This window comes from Fukomys damarensis, unplaced genomic scaffold (genome assembly GCF_012274545.1).
Source record: "Fukomys damarensis isolate Sample0158 unplaced genomic scaffold, DMR_v1.0_HiC HiC_scaffold_1, whole genome shotgun sequence".
In the NCBI taxonomy this organism is placed as follows: Eukaryota; Metazoa; Chordata; class Mammalia; order Rodentia; family Bathyergidae; genus Fukomys; species Fukomys damarensis.
In genome coordinates, this window is record NW_022900913.1 from 70,560,135 (window position 1) to 70,579,385 (window position 19,251).

The 19,251-nt window shown below is 51.2% G+C and overlaps 1 protein-coding gene across 2 annotated transcripts in view; it reads left to right on the forward strand.

The window, feature by feature from the left end:
- Positions 1-19,251, forward strand: part of Chat (choline O-acetyltransferase) — a 42,360-nt gene that overhangs the window by 816 nt on the left and 22,293 nt on the right. The window contains exons 1-7 of one of the 2 annotated variants that reach the window (XM_010622508.2): positions 9-150; positions 1,898-2,001; positions 3,935-4,126; positions 4,616-4,734; positions 5,651-5,704; positions 7,771-7,951; positions 9,861-10,038. In XM_010622508.2, the coding sequence (XP_010620810.1) occupies positions 1,936-2,001; positions 3,935-4,126; positions 4,616-4,734; positions 5,651-5,704; positions 7,771-7,951; positions 9,861-10,038 (790 nt within the window). In that variant the 5' untranslated portion in view covers positions 9-150; positions 1,898-1,935. Of the gene's footprint in view, positions 1-8; positions 151-1,897; positions 2,002-3,934; positions 4,127-4,615; positions 4,735-5,650; positions 5,705-7,770; positions 7,952-9,860; positions 10,039-19,251 lie in introns of those variants that run through there. The other variant, XM_033761898.1, reaches the window with a different exon arrangement.

A 19,251-nucleotide genomic window follows, 5' to 3' on the forward strand; every position in this document is an offset into this window, starting at 1 on the left:
CCCGGCGACGTCGGAGGCTGTACCACAGACCCACGCGGCTCCCCCACTCAGCGCTGCTGACGCGCCGCCCCCATCCCTGGCTCACACCCCCGCCGCAGTCCGCTTGGTGCGGGACAGAGGCGGCCAAGACAGAGGAGCTCAGGAGAGCAGGTGAGAGACCTGGGCAGGCAGGGAGGGGCGCTTCTAGGCACTGACTTTCTGGGGTGTAGGAGAGGATAGCGGCCGGGAGTCCCCCAAGTCCCTAGCACCCACGGCCGTCACCGTCGGGGTCATCTCGACTCAGCAGCCTGGGCCATTGACAGCCTCTGGCCGTCAGGACTGTGGAGCTCATGTTCAGCTCTCCACCGCCTAGGAGCTCTAGGGTCTGCGTTTCCTGTGCCGGGTGGGAGGATCCGTGAGTCTCATCCCGAGCCCCCAAAGCACCCATGACCACCAGGCTCTATCCAAACTGGGAGGGTGGGAGAGTGGCAGGCAGTTGGAGTCAGCTGTGTTGCAGGGCCAGATTGGGGCTGGACTTCCAGGGAAGAGCAGAGACCCCCCTCAGGGAAGCCTTCCTAAGCCAGGCCAGTGGGAGGACAGAGGAGAGAATCGGACAGACATCCCCCTGAGGTTGGGCCCAAGAGCCAAGGAGGAAGAGGGGCTGGCACAGGAAGACATCTGGATGGGGTCCCTGACACCTACCTAGCATTCTCCTGCGGGCCCCACAGCCATCCTGAGCCAGAGGAGGAGCAGGCAGCACTATCTATAGGCCTTGGCCAGCTTGACCTTGTCCTGAGGATCCTCACTGCACTGGACCACTTCCCCCCAGCAGTCAGAGGCAGCCGCCACCATCTATCTCTAGGCTTAGCTGAGCCTGATGACCACCCAGTCAGTGGCCCCTGTGCCTGCCTACAAGGGCATCGTGTACTCTCCAGTGGGGCCAGGCAGTGCCAGGATCTTTTGCACTTGGGCCTAGTTCAGCCATCTGCCTGGCTGCTCTGTCCCCCAGGTCCGCTGAGCCAAATGTCAGCACCGAGTTGTGCCTCTGGCTGTGGGTGGTGGTGGACGAATGGGCTAAACACCGGCTTTGGACTTTTGGGAGAAAGAGGCTGTGGGTGGAAGCCCTGGGTATGTGGCTCTACAGGCCTAGATTTAAGGGGACCTCAAGGGAGAAGGTGGTACCCTGCCACTTTAAAAGCTGACCTTTGCCCCTCTTTGCCTGGCTCACTCTTCCCACACCTTCCAAACTAATCTGCCTGCTTCTGAGGAGTCCTGGCCACCCTCCTTTCACATTCCAATGGTGCCTACACTTGTGGCCTGCTCTGCCGACCCTGCCCAGTCACAGTTGTCCAGCAGGTCCCAGGATCCTCCCCACCAGCCCAGATTTCTCCTAGAGATCCAGGTCATCCTCACCTTCATTCCTGTGATGCTTTCTTTCCCCCCTGAAACAATGATCCCTGGATGTCACACCAGGCCGCAGCCTGGGACCCAGGGGTGGAGTGCTGAGCATGTAGGTTTCACTGTACCCTTGAGAAGCTCACAGCCTGGTCTGGTGGGGGAGATTTTAATCCACCAAGCACACATCAGCTGGACCCAGTAAGAACAAAGCTGGTAGCCCTGGTATGTGGGAGTGAGCCAACTGGGTGCCCTCCAGCTCTGTATGGGGCAGTCAGTGGCCTCTCAGGTTGTAGCCTCTGGACCACAGGTCACAGTTGCAGGCTCCCTCCAGGACCCATGCTTTCCCACTGTGGTCTGGGTAAGGCTTGGATTTGAGATTGGGCCCAGACCTGAACCAAGACTCCTAAACACTCTGGTCAGCCTGCAGCCTCCTCCTGATCAGGGCCAGGTAGTGGGAGGGAAGTTCATGGCAAACCCAGGTGACTCCCATGTGTTGATGCCTCACCTTTTCTGTCCCCAGGTGGGCACCTCTACTCCACAGGACGAGGGGTTACCAAGATGCCTATTTTGGAAGAAGTCTCCCATGAAGTAGCTGCAAAAACTCCCAGCAGTGAGGAGGAGTCTGTGAGTGACTTTTGGGGCTCTCTTTCCTCCCCTAGTGGCCAGTGGGCCTGGTCCCTCAGCTGTTATCTAGCTTATCTAGATTGTGTCTAGATTGAGCCTGCTGGAGCTGGGGACACTGTTGGCCACATTTGTTAATCCCAAGGCTGGGGAGAGCTGCCTCCCTGACCCCAGGTTCCAGTGGCTTTGAGCATGGTGCAGTAGCTCAGGGTGCAGCTGATTCCCTGTGCCACCCCGGCTGCTGTCACACTCAGACCTAGGGCATCACGCACCATCTTCTCCATTGGTCACAGGCAGTGCCTTCTCCCAGGTGGGAATCCTCCTGCCCATCCTGCCTAGCCTCAGAGATAGAGGTTGACACACATGCGGGCTCCTCATGCTGTCTCCCTCCGAAGCCTGCCCACCATCTCACCTCACAGACACCTACAAACCCACGAGGAGGGGACAGGAGCCAACAGGGAACAGTCTAGCTCACTGGGGTGCTGAGCAGGCTGCATGCTGCCCAGACCTGTCCTCTCCTGGTCCAACACCCCCACCTGCCAGAGCTGTGGAGACAGGATCGGACAGGTAGGGACTGTCACCCATGTCAGCATGTACTCACTCACCTTCTCATCTGCACTCAGGACACGGAGTGCCAGGGTGGGAGGTTCTGCTGCCTTTGGGAGACTCAGCCACGCCACAGAGGAGAGGCCTTGCAGCCCCTCTGTTTGCCAATATTGTATAATTTTGTTTTGTTTTGTGCTGAGATGGGCCTGGCTATGTAATCCAGGCTGGCCTCAACTCACTGCCAAGTGCTGGGATTACACGCGTGCATCACCACATCTGACCAACATCGTACAATTTAAGCAGTGATGTAAAAAGTCCTACTCTCTGATTGTTGGAGGCCAAATGAGGGAGAAGAAAAGGAGGAGTGGGGAGCAAGGGGGAAATGTAGGGGGAAAGACTCAGGAGGGGGAAGAAAACGGAGGTTGGATGCAGATTGATTTCAGCTCTTGGCTCTGCTGCCAGCTTGTCCCCTGGTGGGACTACTTCTGCCACTGTGTACCTCAGTTTCCTCGCCTGGCTCTGTGATCCCTAGATGAATGTACTGTCCGGAGGGCAGTGCAGTGCCCACCAGAAGGAAGCTGTGGGGCTCTCCCAAACCCAGCCGCATCTGGGCCCCTGAAAATCTGCCGGTTTAGGATTTCTTCTGGAGGCTGAAGCTGGAGTATCACAACATTTCACGTGCCTACTTGGGTCATGTTGTTTCTCTCGCTGGATTCCCTCTGAGACCCTCTCTGCTAGGAGTAGTTATGTCCCATGGTGAGGACTTGGAGAGCTTTTTAGAGGAAAGCAGCTACCCTCCCTGTTCATGGGGGAACAAAAACCCTGCCTGGGCTTCATAAGGAGGAGCTTGGGATGCCAGCGTCTCCCTTGGTGGAACCCAGCAAAGCTCTGATTGGCCGCCAGGGCAGCACTGACCTATGCCTCCCACATAGTCACCCTGGACTGCCCAGACCTCTTCCTCAGTGAGAGTGGATCGCTACCAACAGGGTCAGTAACAAGACTCTCGTCCATCCATCCATAAGGGTAGAAGCACCTTCCAGTAGGGTGTCACTGGGGTCCTATGGGAGCTAAGGGCTACCAACCTCTGACAAGGGGAGAAGCTGAAATACTGGCAAGGGAGAGGACTTGCCCAAGGTCAGCAGCACAGTCAGGCAGGAGCCAGGTGTGTCCGATGCCAACAGCCAGTTTTTCCTCTGCACACTGTGCCCTCCTGAGCCCCTAGCAGAGTGGGGGCAGTGACAGCAAACAGTAGAATCTTCATAATTCAGCTGGACTGAGCCCTAGAAATAGGCGCTGCGGGCCAGGGTTGGGACAGAGTGAGTCACACACTCACTGGGGACAGGCGATGGCCCTGCGTAAGGATAGTGAATGCCTGTGTTCTCTCCACCAGGGACTGCCCAAGCTGCCGGTGCCCCCCCTGCAGCAGACACTGGCCACCTACCTGCGGTGCATGCGGCACCTGGTGCCTGAGGAACAGTTCTGGAGAAGCCAGGCCATCGTGCAGAGGTTTGGGGCCCCTGGTGGTCTCGGCGAGACCCTGCAGCAGAAACTCTTGGAGCGGCAGGAGAAGACGGCCAACTGGGTGAGCACCAACAAGGGACTCCAAGGACAGGGGCAGGAGGCAGATGAGGGCACAGGCAGAGGGGTTCAGGTGGAACAGGTAGGTGACACAGGTAGAGCAGACCGAGGATGGGGACAGATGGAGACAGAAGGGTAGCATGGGCTGGGTGGACAAGGTGAGATTAAGGGGCAGCAAGGTGAGAGACAGGGCTGGGAAAGAGGCCAGACAGGTGGGGCCAGAGATGGGGACAGGCGGCAGACAGGACTGAGAGGGAGCTGGAATAGAAGAGGGCACGGGTAGAGGTAGGACAACAATGCGGGGAGGTGTTGTGGGGTGAAGGTGATGCACAGGCCTGGTGAACACAACCACAGTGCAGCACCGTTTGTGGCATGAGTGCACAAACCCAACCCCTCGGGGCCCAGGCTGGGACTGGTGGACCCCACTGGCAAGGCGCCCTCTGTTGGGAGTACAGCTGTCGGATAACAGGTCCCCTTCCTGTGCTTCTGCCAGGTGTCTGAGTACTGGCTGAATGACATGTATCTCAACAACCGCCTGGCCCTGCCAGTCAACTCCAGCCCAGCTGTGATCTTTGCTCGGCAGCCATTCCAGGACACCAGTGACCAGCTCAGGTGCGGGCCCTGGGTGGCTGGGTGGGTGGCTGGGACACACTGCTCCAGGGCCAAGCCTCTTGGGGAAGGTGTCCCCAGTGCCATCTGCAGCACTGTCAGGGCTGGCTGAGCCCAAGACAGTGATAGCAGGCAACTGGATGGGTGGAGTTGGCAGGCTCTGCTCTCAGACCTGGATGGGGCAGCCGTGGGGACATGAGAAGGAGGGCAGGCCATGGTGGCTGGAGGGAAGTGGCAGGGTCATCGGCCAGGAGTTCCCACACCTGCTCTTCACCAACCTTGCAGCCGCAGGCAGCCCTTTATCCGCAGTGAGATCGGCTGTGGATGGGTGCGTACAAGAAGGGCTCTCCAGCTGGCCTCCTCCCCCCCCGCCTTGCCATGAAGCCAGGCCTCACACAAACGGGGAGTGACATGTGCCCGGCAAAGCTCCCTGGGCCTCTTCCCCGGCACCACTTTCCCTTTCATTAGCGACTAAAGGGCAAATGATGGACTTTCCCAAGAGACAGGGTTCTCCAGAACTCCAGGGCCCCTGCCCCATCCAGCCCCTGTGCTGGCCTTTCCCAGGGAAAGCTCCGGCCCTTGTTATCCTTGCCTTTCCTGCAGCTTCTCCTGGTTCCTCTCTCTCCTTCTCTTCTTCTTCCTCCTGCAAATGATTCTGGTTTCCCCTCCTCCCTCCAGAGCTGCTCCACTCTGGTTCTCACCAAAGGAGCATTTAACCTACTGGGGGTGGGGCAGCAGGAGCCCCCTCCCATTATTTTTGGGGGGTGGTATATGGTGGGTGATGGCTGAATCTGGAGCAGAAGGGCGGAGAGAGCAAAATAAGAGGAAGGTAGGGAGGAGGAAGAAGGCAGGAAGGGAGGGAGGGAGGCTGGGAGGAAGGGAAGCAGAAGAGGCAGCTCAGGCCTGTTTGTCTCTGCAGGTTTGCAGCCAGCCTCATCTCAGGTGTGCTGAGCTACAAGGCCCTGCTGGACAGGTAGGCTAGCCCAGCCCAGAGGGTGGTGTCCTGAGTGTCAGAGCAAGGGAGCTTGGGAGGGCAGGGACCCCACTTTTTTCACTCCACATTCCTGGCTTGAGTCAGAGCTGGTGTCCCCTGCCTGCCTCCTATTCAGCATCAGGATGTCTGGTAGCCCATGGGCCTGACCTGGAAGGACTTTTCTTCCTCTGCCTTTGAAAATGCCCCTATCTCCCTATCTCTGTGCCCACAGAGGAGTGGGTCTGGCCAGGTGGACAAGTGGAGAAGGAGGAGGAGGAGGAGGAGGCAGTGTAAAGTGATGCTGGATTGTTCGAGTGGATTCAACTCTTGTCTTTACAATGCCTCCGGTTGAAGGGTTGGACCTGCAGCTGCTCTGAAAGGAGGGCAGGGCCCCAGATCCAAAGGGCACAGAGGCTGTGGGTCAGCAGACCTGGATCTGAATTCAGACCCTACAGCAGTGGGCATGTGGACCTTGGGTGAGGCCACTGAAGCTTTCAAGGGCTTTCACTGCACCCAGAGGGAAACTCCCACCCTACCCCTGCCACTGGGGTCTAGGACTGGCCTTGCCTGTCCCTCTTGCCTCCTCTCTACTCAACTTCTATCTCACCCATCTTCTTTCTGCCTTCAAGTGTGCTTCTCAAACTATCTCTGGAGGAGGACCACTTTTTAAAGAATTGCTGGAAAAATGTAATAAAGGCACCAATACAAGAGCACATGTTTATTATGGGATTCAGTAGACATAACATTCTTGCTACATTGCTGCATATGTTTCTGCCACTCATCCAGTCACGAGTCAGCCATGACAGTTGGGTTCAAAAGGCAGTGCATGGGACACTCCACCCCACCTACTCCCTTATAGTCTCTACCCTCCAGGCTCAACTCAGTCAAACAGACTCATTATGCCAACTCACACCATGTCCTCCCACTCCTGCTAGTTGCCCAGTACCACTGGCTGAAATTCTCCTCTTTATCAGTCTACTACTTGTGGTCTACTCCCCACCCATGTACCCCAAGACCCATCAGAGCAGGAAAGTCATATTTTGTCTGCCACTATATCCTCAAGCTCCAGCATGGTTTCTGCCCCATAGGAGGTGCTCAGCAAATATGTGTTGGCTTCTGAAAGGGAGAAATGATGGGTGGGTGAAAAGGGAGTAGTGGATGGATGGATGAATGGATGGATAGATAGACAGATGAGCAGATGAATGAGTGGGTGGTAACTGAGTGGATGGATGCATACTGAGTGGGTGATTGGGTGGATGGATGTGGATGAATGCATGAGTGTGTAGAAAAATGGGTGGATCAGTGGATGGATGGATGGATGGATGGATAGATGGGAAGATGGATGGTAGCTGGATGTATAGGAGACGGATGAATATATGGTGGCTAAATGGATGGATAGTGAGTTGATAGATGTGTGGTGGGCTGGTGGGTGAATGGATGGATGCACAGTAGATAGTTGTATGGTGGGTGTATGGACAGTACATGGATGGATGGATGCATGCACGCGTGCATGGTGGATACTTGGATGGAGAGGAGGGAAATGACAGACACAGTCATGCAGAGACCACAGTAGAAAGAGAATGTTCTGTCTTGAACTCAGAGGAGGCTTCTGGAGGAGAAAATGAGCAGGATCTTGAGGGAGAGAAGCAGAATAGTAGAATTCAGACAAGAGGTAAAAGAGTATCAAGCAAAGAGCAGCATTAGCAAAGGCACCAATAGCATTTTCACATGCAGTGCATGAGCTAGGTGAGGGTAGAGTAGTGGAGGTTTGGGAAAACCCTGAGGGTCTTCATGGGCCACAGAAGTAGGGTGTCCTGCTATTTCCAAACATAGAGGATTGAGTGCAGCAGCTGACATTATAAAGCAGGGCTGGGTTTGGTGCCCTGTTTTGCTTAACCAAGTTACAACAGAGTGCTGATCATGTACTTCATGTTAGAGCACTTCCTTGATATGCACAGTCCCTGAGTTTTATCTCCAACACCTGCCAGAGTTATGATAGAACTAATTCTGATGTCCTCTGTCCCTCTGCACCTTTCATGGCTACCTGCTTTCTTCCCCACCCCCAGCCACTCCATCCCCACAGACTGTGGCACAGGCCAGCTGTCAGGCCAGCCCCTCTGTACGAAGCAGTACTATGGGCTCTTCTCCTCCTACCGGCTCCCTGGCCATAGCCAGGATACACTGGTGGCCCAGAAGAGCAGTGTCATGCCTGAGCCCGAGCACGTCATTGTGGCCTGCTGCAACCAGGTAAGTGTCCCTTTATGGCTGCTGTACCCTCTTGGATTTGGGAGGATGTGTGGTCCGCAGTGCTAGGTGTGTTTGTTCACTCTTTCTCTGAAGGTGCCCAGCCACTTGCCGGAGTCACATAGTGAGCTGGGGCACAGTGGCCCCATCACTCTCTGTTTTCTTTTTTTTTTTTTTCTTTTTTCTTTTTGGTACTGGGGATCGAACTCGGGTCCTTGTGCTTGCAAGGCATGCCACCGAACCGTTGAGCTAAATCCCCAGCCCCAATTCCCTGTTTTCTTGATTAGGAATGGGGCAGTCACCATTAGTGGATCCTTGTCCCCACCGTGCCCTCTTTTCAGCACCCAGAGCCAGGTCAAGGTGGTCAGGAAGCCCAGCAGGGCCTCCGCTTCCACCTGCTCATTGAACTATTTCTGCACAGTCACCAGGGCTGACCCTTCCTGGAGATCACACACAGACACACAAACAGACAGTACTAAGGGGTAATGGACAAGACCCCCACACATGCTGGCTGGGGCCAGCACTCACCCTCAATTGTACCATTGAACTCTCACAGCGATATGCAGAAAAGCTGTCAGGTCTCCCTTCGATAGACAGGAAGTAGGGGGCCCCAGGCCTGGCCAGTGCCCCATAATCTTCAGATGGGTTCCATGGAGCTGGGAAGAGGTCCATGTGGGCTGCTGACCCTTTTCAGTTTCTGCTACACTGTGCTCTGTTTGTTGAAGCTTCACAAAATATTGCACTCATTGGAATTAATTTGAATGGAAGGCCCTTTTTTGCTTAAATTTTGTTTACATTGGTGCTTTTCACTAAACCCAAGTTTGATGACCATTTTGGAATCCCCTCACCTCTGCCCATGCTGTTCCAGTATTTTCTTCTTGGGCTCGAGTTTCACACATCCAGTAAATTGGCACTCAGTGGAAGTCTTCCCTCTGAGGGCAGCTGTGATCCCTGTCCCCAAGGCAGCCCCCTGACACCCAGCAGCAGCCACTCAAGGAAACCTTTCTCCTCACCAACAATTCAAACCCAGCACCTCTATCCTTAGTCCCAACCCCCCAATTCTAGCAACCACCTTGGGGCTCCTCTTCCCACTGGCCTGGGGACCCTGTGCAGAGTGGGTCAAGGATTCCTGTCCACCAGCTGGTGAGGACCCTCTGCCTTCATGCAGCCCAGGCTCTGGCCTTCGGAGATGCAGAATGTCAGCACTGTGCAGTTTACATGCAGAGCACTGTGACACACACAGGTGTGCATGTGGATGCAAAGAATGTTTCAAAAGCTGGTTTTCAGTCTTGTCCTGCACCTTGTCTGCTGGCTTGTTTTTCTCTCCACTCACCCATGTGTCCAAGGCTCAACCCTGTGGCTCCATGTGGAGTTGTCTTCCTAGTCCATGCTGCACTGAGTGAGGACGTGACTTTCCATGAACACATGACATTTTGTGTGGCCTTCCCCACCTGGAGGGAGGCTCCACTACTGTGTGGCGGACAGGTGCACATTCCTTCACATGCCTCCCAGGGTACACGGGATGTCTCTATGCCTTAGGCTAAACTCTGCTTGTGTAATACAACAGCTGAGCTGCAGATAGGCACATTTTTTGTTTGAGAGACACCATCCTCCAACAGCAGTTGTGCCAATTTACACCGCAGTGCCCCAAACACAATGGATTCACATGCACTAGGAGCCACACAGACTGTTTTTTTGTTTGTTTTGTTTTGTTTTGTTTTTCCCTGGGGAGGATGGGCTAAATTAATCTGGCCTCCTTTGAGGGCACAGTGTGAGTCCAGCACAGTCAACAGCATTGAGCTGGGATGCTGCGGCCCAGACATCCCCTGTCCTGGCCTCCCTAGGAAGGCTCACTGAAGGCCTGTGACCCCAGCTAGCTGTCCCACATGACTGCGGACCTGTGTCCCCACAGTTCTTTGTCTTGGATTTGGTCATCAACTTCCGCCGCCTCAGTGAGGGAGATCTGTTCACCCAGTTGAGGAAGATCATCAAGATGGCTTCCAATGAGAATGAGCGCTTGCCTCCCATCGGCCTTCTGACATCAGACGGGAGGAGTGAATGGGCAGAGGCAAGGACAGCCCTCGTGAAAGGTCAGCACCCACCTTGTTCCTCACATCTTTCCTGCTTAGGTGGGCAGCTGAACCAGAGGCCCTGTTGTACACTTGTGGTATTCGGTGATACTAGCCTTCCGGTGGGGCTAATGAGCCCTGAGATCATTCGGATGTCAGGATGCTGGGGAGGGGTTTTGAGCAGGAGGAAGGAACTGTGGTGACTGTGATTTACTGGTGTGATGCCTGTGTTCTTCTAGGGACTGAGACACTAGGAGTGCAGTTGGATTGGGCTTCAGGGTGGAGCCAGCTCTGGGAGGTGCACGGCTCCTTCATCTGATTTCTTGTCCTCTTCAAGTCATCCCCATCTTCCAGGTGCCCCCTGCTCCATGAAAACATCCACACATTCCCATAAAAAAAGCTGGTAACAGCCTTGAAATATTCTGACAGTCCTCTAGAAATTGCTTTTCAGACCAAAGCCAGCCCGAGTTGGAGCTTGGGGGACCCGAGTGCCCAGGACTGCCACATTTACCTGTATAAGGCAGTAGGGACAGACTACAGGTGCCCAGTCAGTGCTCCAGGACTGCAGGGAGGGAAGGAAGACCTGTTCCAGGAGGCATATCAGCCAGGGGGTAAGGATGGCATCCGGGCAGATGGACAAATGTGGGCAAAGGTGCCACACAGCAGGGATGTACTTGTCACTGCCTGGGGACCACAAGGAGAGTGGCTGCTGGCAGAGACGGCTGGAAGACACACCCTGGCCCCTCCCTCTCTGATACCTGTTACAGGTATCAGAGCCTTCTCTCTAGAAGGCCCTTTTCTACCATCCTGAAGAGCTCAAGAACCTGCCTCCTGGCACCACCCTCATCTGGGTCTGGTGTCACTGGCATTCTGAGGGCTGCTTTGCTCACATTTGTCCAATGAATTCAAATTGGAATTCAAAGTTTAGGGCCACGTCTGTGTTATTAGATTTTTCTGGTGCTGAGGATGGAACCCAGGGCCTCACTCTGATGGGCAAGCACTCAGTACTGAGCTGCAGGCCAGTCCTGCTCTTTTTCCAAATCCACTGAGCAACAGTGGCTGCCCAGTTGAGTTCAGTAAGTAAACGAATGGAGGGTGAATCAGGTGTCAGCCATGGATATACTTCCTCCTTACCAATGAACTAGTCTCTCATCCAATTATCGGGCACCTGCTGAATGCTTTTCTAAACAGAGAACTGCAGGGGCCGCCAGGCAGTGTGAGTGGACTCTTCTGGACCTGACCACTGTGTCTGGGATTAATCACCTACCATTCGAGAGTGAGTTAATTCCCGCAGGGGACTGCAGTGAAATCACATCCCTGCCTCACCCCTCCAGGGACAAGGCAGGCTTCAAAATAATCGCCTCTGTTTCCAGCCTGCTTTCCACTTTATTAGGAGCCCATGCCCTCAACACTATGACACTGACAGGGATTGCCTGGAGGTCTGAGTGCTTGGGCTGCACTCATTGGAATTAATTTGTTAATGGCTCTTGAGCTGGTGTCTGAATGGAAGAGCTGTTTCTGAGGGAGAGGAGTGAACACATTCGACCTCCTGGGCAAGCGGGCTGATCCACTTAGCACCCCTGACTGATCCACTGCTCCCTGGAGAGTCCCTGCACTATGCCCACGGGGGGGACAAAGGGCAACCCTTGCTGTACATTTCCATTTCAGAGTGGAAGACCACGGTAGTGTGAATAGGGTTGGCAGGGAGAGTGAGGTATAAGTACAGGTGGATCTGGGTGTAGTGCAAAGCCTTGAGAAGGGAAAAGAAGGGGAGTATGGAAGAAAGAGAGAGAGAAATTGCTGGAGTTTGGCCACTGAGTGGTGGGTGGGGCGCTGTTTGTGGAGCCAGGGGGACAGTGTGCAGTGGGTGCGATGTCTGGTGTGTGACTTGTGGAGTGATCCCATGGAGATGTCAAGTTAGATGTATGTGCTGTGGCCCAAGGAGAGGCCAGTGCAGAGATAAATTTGAGAGCCATCAGCACCTAAATGACATTTCCAGTCATGGACCTGAGTGAGATCATCTAGAAATAGGAGAGCAGGTCCTGGAGGTCAGGGAGAGAAAGATGCAAAGGCGACTGAGAAACAGCAGTTCATGGAGCAAAGGAAAATGAGGAGCCACAGCTTCTAGAGGGGCAGCAGAGAGGATGGCTGGTGTGACAGATTGATGGGACAGGCTAGGGTGCGAGCGGCTGGATGGAGCAGCAGGAAGGAGGAGTGGCTCTGTGTGGACAGGCTGCCCAACAGCAGAACAAAGTTACCCACGAGGCACTCAGTGTGCAGAGCCAGCAAGGGTGGGTGGCTATTGAGATATTTGGGTATTAATGGAATGAGAAAATGCGTAACTTCTGGAAGAGAGTGAGGGTCCAGAAAGTGTTTCCGGTAGGAGAGGCAATTGCAGGAGTGTAGACAGTGCAAGGAAGGGATTCAGCCAGAGGGAGGTTAAACAGGAGTCAGGAGTGAATGCAATGGCTAAGTAAAGAGCAAAAAACCCATTCTTGTACTGGAAAACAGGAACCAGGGCTCCAGGGTGATGGGAAGGAATATGCAGAGGCTCTTGCCCTCAGCAGTTCCTGGCTGCAGAGCAGCAGAGACAAGTACGGTGGAGTGGGCAGTAATGTGGGAGCTGGTGTAGTGCAGCAGCTGGGACAGTGCCCTGGGGGTCAGAGTTGTGAGGCTCCAGATGCAAAGGGAAGGGATAAGGGAGGAAGAATTGCTCAGGAGCGGGAATAGGGCAGAGCGGCTCCCCCACCAACTTGGGCTGCATGAGTGTGAAACAAAACCATGTCCTAAGAGGGCTGCAGGGACTGGGCCGCAGGAGAACATACTCAGATGAGCTCATGCAGAGGAGCTGACCATGCGGGGAGTTGGTGGGTACAAGGGTCCAAGGCAGGTGGTGCAGAGCTGGGGAGGAAGGAGGGAGGTGATGAGGAGTAGGAGGGCCAGGGATACAGTGAGCACTGCCAGCGATGTCCCCGCTAGGCCGTGGATTCAGGGAAGCTGCTCCTGGCTCCCGGCCGGCCGGGGCTGGCACTAGTCACAGGGCCTGGGTTCCCTCTGTCCTGAAGCAGTACCTGCATCACCATCAGGGAATGGGTGTGCTGAGGTCACTGCCACCTTCCTCCCTTCCTCCATCCCTCCTCCCTAGGACCTGAGCACTGGTCCAGTGGGCGCTGTCCTGAAGGAGGCCTTGGCAAGGCAACCTCCTTTCACCCTGGGGAGGCCTGGTCCTGTCTGCACTGACCCTTCATGTATCCACAGTCTCCCGAAAGACACTATCCAGCCCCACCACCAACCCCGATTCAGACACCTCTACCTCGGAGTTCTCGGGCTGCCTACCTGGCTTTCTGCCCTGACACTGAAAGGTGAAGCCTATGGAGGTCCAGGGGCAGCATAGCCTGCTCGCGGGAGCAGGGCTGCGTGCTGCTCCACCCATGCCCTTCAGCCTGCGCCCCACGGCTCACCGGCTCACCGGGAGCTTTTGGGACCACGGTGCCAGGGGGTATGGCAGCATTTCAGATGGAGTCCTGGTGGTGGTCACAGCCTGGGTGGGTGGAGGGCAATGTGACTCAGCCCTGGCTGCAGACAGGGTTGGCTGATGACATCAGCCTCATCTGGAGCATTCTTTTAAAGACAGGACAGACGCCTGTGCCCCAGTGATTTTCCGGGGTCTAGGAGAGGGGTTGGGGAGTCTATTTATAAGATGCCCTGAAAGTTTCCTGTGCCAACTCACTCGTGGTTCAGAGGACCCCGCTGCTCCTCGTACATGGCCCTTTGGGTCTTCAGTCTTCGTGGTGCCTGTGAGATGGAGATCTCATCCCCTTGAGCAGAGATGGCAGCTGTGTCCCCACCTTTCGCAGTGCCCCACCTTTGAGGTGTTCCGGAGCAAGGGCACCCGACTTCCTGCCTGGGCGAGGCAGCTGGGGGTGGGGGTGGGGGTGGCGCACATCTCTCAGGACCTCCCTTCCCATCTAGCCGTGAATCCGTGGCCTTCCTGAACCCAGAAGGAGCTAACACCGTTATCCTGGTCTGGAAATTTAATTAGCAGTTCGGCCCTGAGTCTGGAAGACGGCAGCGCTTGTCAATTTGTAGGAAAAGGATGGCTAGCTTGGAGGCCCCCCGAGCTGCTGGCTTTCCTGGGGGCTGTGAAGAGACTCTGCGAACAGACCACGCGGGCAGATGCTCTTTGTTTACACAGCACCATAAATATTTATCCCCAGCAGCCAATTAGAGCTCTGCTGCTGCTTCCAAGGAGGGAAGGGACAACAGCTGCAGACACCATGGTCACCGTCACGGCTTACAGGAACCTCTCAGGATGGGGGCATTCGGCTGTTTAAATACTGAGCTAGGCATCCAAAACTAGGCAAGTCTGCTGATTTTAAAACCAATTACACATTAGCAGTAACAGCCTCTCTGATTTAATTGACCCAGAAATACCTCCCATGTTCCTGGCTGAATAAGATTTCCTTTCTCTGGGTAGGGCCTGGGGCCACTTCTCCCCCAGAAACGTGGGCCCCTTCATGGACCAGGGTATCCAGACAGAGAGGCCTGGCCATGCCCTGCCCTTCTGTGTCCCTGTAGCTTGGCTTCCTGGTGAGTAGGATGAGGGCACTGCAGCTGAGCAGATGGCCTGGGGCCTGGCGTGCCGAGGGTGTTCACCCATGATAGCTCTTATTAGATCTGGAGAAGCTCTCTGGGGACACTTTGCCCAAGGCACAGCCTCCTGGAAAATGCTGGTGAACTTGAAAATCGGTAGCTGCTAGATGGGCACTGCCAAGGCTGATGGTCTCTATTCCTTTCCTAACTTCATGAGAGGCCTTCTCCCCAGCTTCGTACATGAATGCCCCTAAACTCTTGAGATTATCTGCCTTTTGGAAGTACGGTTGGAACAGAAGAAAGGGTGCTTTGTGGTTCTTGGGTTCTTTTTTTTAATCAAGTTAAATATATTTGGGGATCACTGCAGCTGCAAATGCATTCGTAAGAAATAATACAGAGAGAGCTCACATGTTCCTGTTTCTCTTCAATGGGAACATCTTGCAAAACTGTAGTACAATATTCCGACCAGGACATCGACATTGACCCTGACATAGACGAGGTCGAGATACAGGGTCAGAGATAAGGATCCACCATGTGGCCTTTTCCCACTTTTCTCCCACCTTAACCTTTTTGGGGGGTGGTGGGGTACCGGGGATCGAACTTGGGAACTTGAACTTGTGAGGCAGGTGGCAGCATCACTGAGCTAAATCCCTAGCCCCACTTTAACCTTCCTTTAGCTCCTGGCAGCCACGGATTTGTTCTCCATTTTTGTTACTGTTTTTCCAGGAATATTGCATAAACGAAGTCAGAGGGCAGTATGATTGTTGGGCTTAGCTTTTTTTATTCAGCATAACTCTCTAGAGGTCCATTCAAGTTGTTGCGTGTGTCAGTAGCCCATTCTTTTTTGATGCTGTGTGGCGTGATGTACTGCAGTTTCTTTAACCATTTACCCTTTGAGGGACATCTGAGTAGTTTCAAGTTTGGGGCTATTACAAATAGAGATATATTGGACATCTATGTACAGGTTTTGAAGGGAACATACATTTTTATTTTTGTTCAGGAGTGAAGTATTATAGTTGTGAGCTTTTTTGTTGTTGTTGTTGTTGATTTGTTGTTTATTTTTTTTAATACTGGACATCAAACTTAGTACCTTGCACTTGCAAGGCAGGCACCGTACCACTGAGCTATAAATCCCCATCCCATGCTTAGCTCTTAAAGAAACTGCTAACATACTTCCCAGAGTGACTGTACCATGGTACATTCTCATCAGCATGTGTGTGTGATGTAATTTTTCTGCCTTCTTGCCAGCACTTGGTGTTGTCACTATTTTTTATATTTGTACTTCTGATAGGCATGCAGTAATGTTCCATTGTGGTTTTAATTTGTTTCCCTAGCGACTGATACATTGAATATCTTTTCATGTGCTCATTTCCCCTCTATTTATGTTCTTTGGTGAAATGTTATTTTATCTCTTTGCCCATTCTATTGGATTGTTTGGTTTATTGTTTTTTTTCCCAGTAAAATCTGAGTTGCTTATGTATTCTAGACACTCCTTTATTGGGTTTGCGGCTTGCAAATATTTTTTCCCTGCCTGTAGCTTGTCTTTCATATTTTTAACAGTGTGTTCCACCGTGTCAAAAATTTGAATTTTGTTGAGGTCCAATTTACCAATTTTTCTTTTTTATGGATAGTGCTTTTGGTGTCAAGTGTCAGAATTCTTTGCTTAGGATAGATGTCAAATCTTTTCTCCTGTTGTTTTTCCCTAATAGTTTTATAATTTTACTTTGTACATTTAAGTCAGCAATCTGTCTTGAGTTAGTTTCTGTATAACTGTGAGATTTATTTCATGGTTTCTTTTTCTTTCCTTTCTCTTGCTGCCAGATGACCAATGTCTCTAGCACCACAATCTTTGTCCCTTTGCCACGGTCAGAGGGATATTTGCATGGGTCAGTTTTGGGGTTCTCTGTTTTGTTCCACTGCTTGCTTACCTTTCTGCTAATATCACAGTCCTGGTTACATGGGCATAGACTGTGCCTTCAAGTTGACAGTTGTGATTCCTCCAACTATACTCTTTCAAGGCAGGTACCGGAACCACTGAGCTAAATACCCGGCCTTTACCCCTTTTCAAAATAACTCTAGCCATTAATCTGAATTTTTGTATAGATTTTATAATAATCTTGTCTGCAGTTATGGCATATCCTGCTGGAATTTTTGATGAAAAGTGCTAAGTATCAATTTGGGGAGGAGAGAGAATGGATGTGGTCAAAGTATGTTATATGCATTTAAGAAAGTGATGCAAGAAAGCCCAATATTTTGCAAAGTTAATAAAAATTTATGTACATATATATGTGTGTGTGAGTGTGTGTGTGTTTATGTATTGAAAGAAAAACACTTGGGGAAAAATGATATCTTTACCCTGCTGGGTCTTCAAAAGCATGAATATGATATAACTCTCCATTTCCTTAGATCTTTGATTTCTTTTTTTGAGACAGGGTCTCACTATGTAGTTGAGGCTGACCTGAACTCACTATGTAGCCCAGGCTGGTCTTGAACTCAGGGCAATCCTCCTGCCTCAGCCTCCTGAGTCTGGAATTACAGGCGTGCCCCACCATACCCGGCAGATCTTTGATTTCTTTCATTGGTGTTTTGTACTTCTAGCAAACAAGTTCTCTATATTTTTGTTAGATTTATTGTCAAGTCTTTAATTTCTGTTGAATGATTGTAGTTGTTGTATTTTTTAACTTTGCTGCTATGTGTTTGTCTCTGGAACACAGAAATATAATTGATTTTTGTATGTTGATCTTGTAACTTGTGGCCTTGCTGAATTCACTTAGTTCTTGAAGGGCTTTTTATTTGCTTGTTTTTGTAGATTCCTTCAGATTTTCTACATAAACAGTCATGCCATCTGAAAATGGAGGCAATTTTTCTTGATCTCTTTGCCTTTTATTGCCTTCTCTTGACTTATTACGCTGGTCAGCATTGCCAGTACTTTCTGGAATAGCAGTGGTGAGAGTATATATTTTTATCTTGTTTCTGATACTAGGGGAAAAAGCATTTGGTCTCTCAACTTCAAATATGATGTTAGCTACCGGTTCTTTTAGATGTTCTTTATCGAATTGATAAAGTTTCTTTCTATTTCTAGTTTCTCAAGAGATTTTTGTCATGAATGGATGTTAAATTTTTCCAAATGCCTTTTCTATATTAACTAATATAATCATGTAACTTTCTCTATCTCTCTCTCTCTCTCTCTCTCTCTCTCTCTCTCTCTCTCTCTCTCTCTCTCTCTCTCTGTTGCTCTTGCTTTTTTTGGTACCAGTATCAAACTCAGGACCCTGCACTTGCAAGGCAGGCACTCTGCCACTGAGCTAAATCCCCATCCCAGTAACTTTTTATCTTTAGTCTGTTAATACGGTGGATTGTACTAATCGATTTTCAAATGTGAAACCAGCCTTGCGTTCCTGAAATGAATCCCATTTAGTCATGCTGTATAATTATTTTTATATGCTTGTTAGTTCTATTTGCTGATTTTTTTCCCCAGTACTGGAAATTTATCCTAAGGCCTTCATGAAGACTTCCCAGTCCTTTTTATATTTTTTAAAATTTTGAGACAGGGTCTCACTAAGGTGCCCAGGCTGGGCTAGAAATTGTGATCCTCCTGCCTCTGCCTTCCAGACTGTTGGGATCACAGCCATGTGCTGCCACCCCTAGCCTATTTGCTAATGTGCTGTTCATTATTTTGCATCTATACGGATGAAGGATATCGGTCCAAGTTTTCTGTTTGTTTTGTACTCTGTTTTGTTTTGACATGAAGTCAATGTGAGGACGATAAAATAAATTGAGAAGTGTTCCCTCCTCTTATATATTTTCTGGAAGAGATTGTACAGATGTGGTGTTGGTTCTTCCTGAGGGGTTTGGTATAATTCTTCAGTGAAATCATTTGGGACTGAAGATTTCTTTTGTAGAGGTTTTAATTTTTAAATCTTATTTATTTATTTATTGAGATAGGGTCTCACTTTATAGTGTGGACTGGCCTTGAACTCACTATGTAGTGTAGGCTGGCCTCTAACTTACAACAATCCTCCTGCCTCAGCCTCCCGAGTGCGAGTGCTAGGATTACAGGCGTGCACCACCACACCTGGCTATTTGGGGGAGTTTTAAAACATAAATTCAGTTTTCTTGATAGTTATCAGGTTACTCAGATGACCTGATACATCATATTCAGAAGCTTGCGTTTTTCAAGGATCGGTCCATTTCATCTCAAATGTCAGGTCCGTGCACATTTTTTTTTCTCTAGGGTGTGGTGAGTTCTCCTGTTTCATTCCTGCTCCTGGTGACTCATTCTCTCTGCTCTGTATTCCTCTTTCCTCTGTCCTTTTCCTTCCATACTTCTCCCCTCTCTCCCTCCCTCTCTTCTTGTCAGTCTTTCTAAGCATTTACTATATTAATTTCCCTTCCGTCGATATTTTAGCTTTATCTCACAAGTTTTATATGCCATTTAAAATTTTTCATTCATTTCATTGTATTTTTATAATTTCTCTCCAGGATCCCTCTTTGACCCTTGGGTTATTTACAAAGTGCTATTTGATTCTCAAATATTTGAAAATTTCCCTTTTTTCAGTTACTGATTTCTACTTTGCTCTGATTGTAGTCAGCAAATTCATGTTGTATTATTTCAGTTCTTTTCAAAGTGTTGAGGGATAT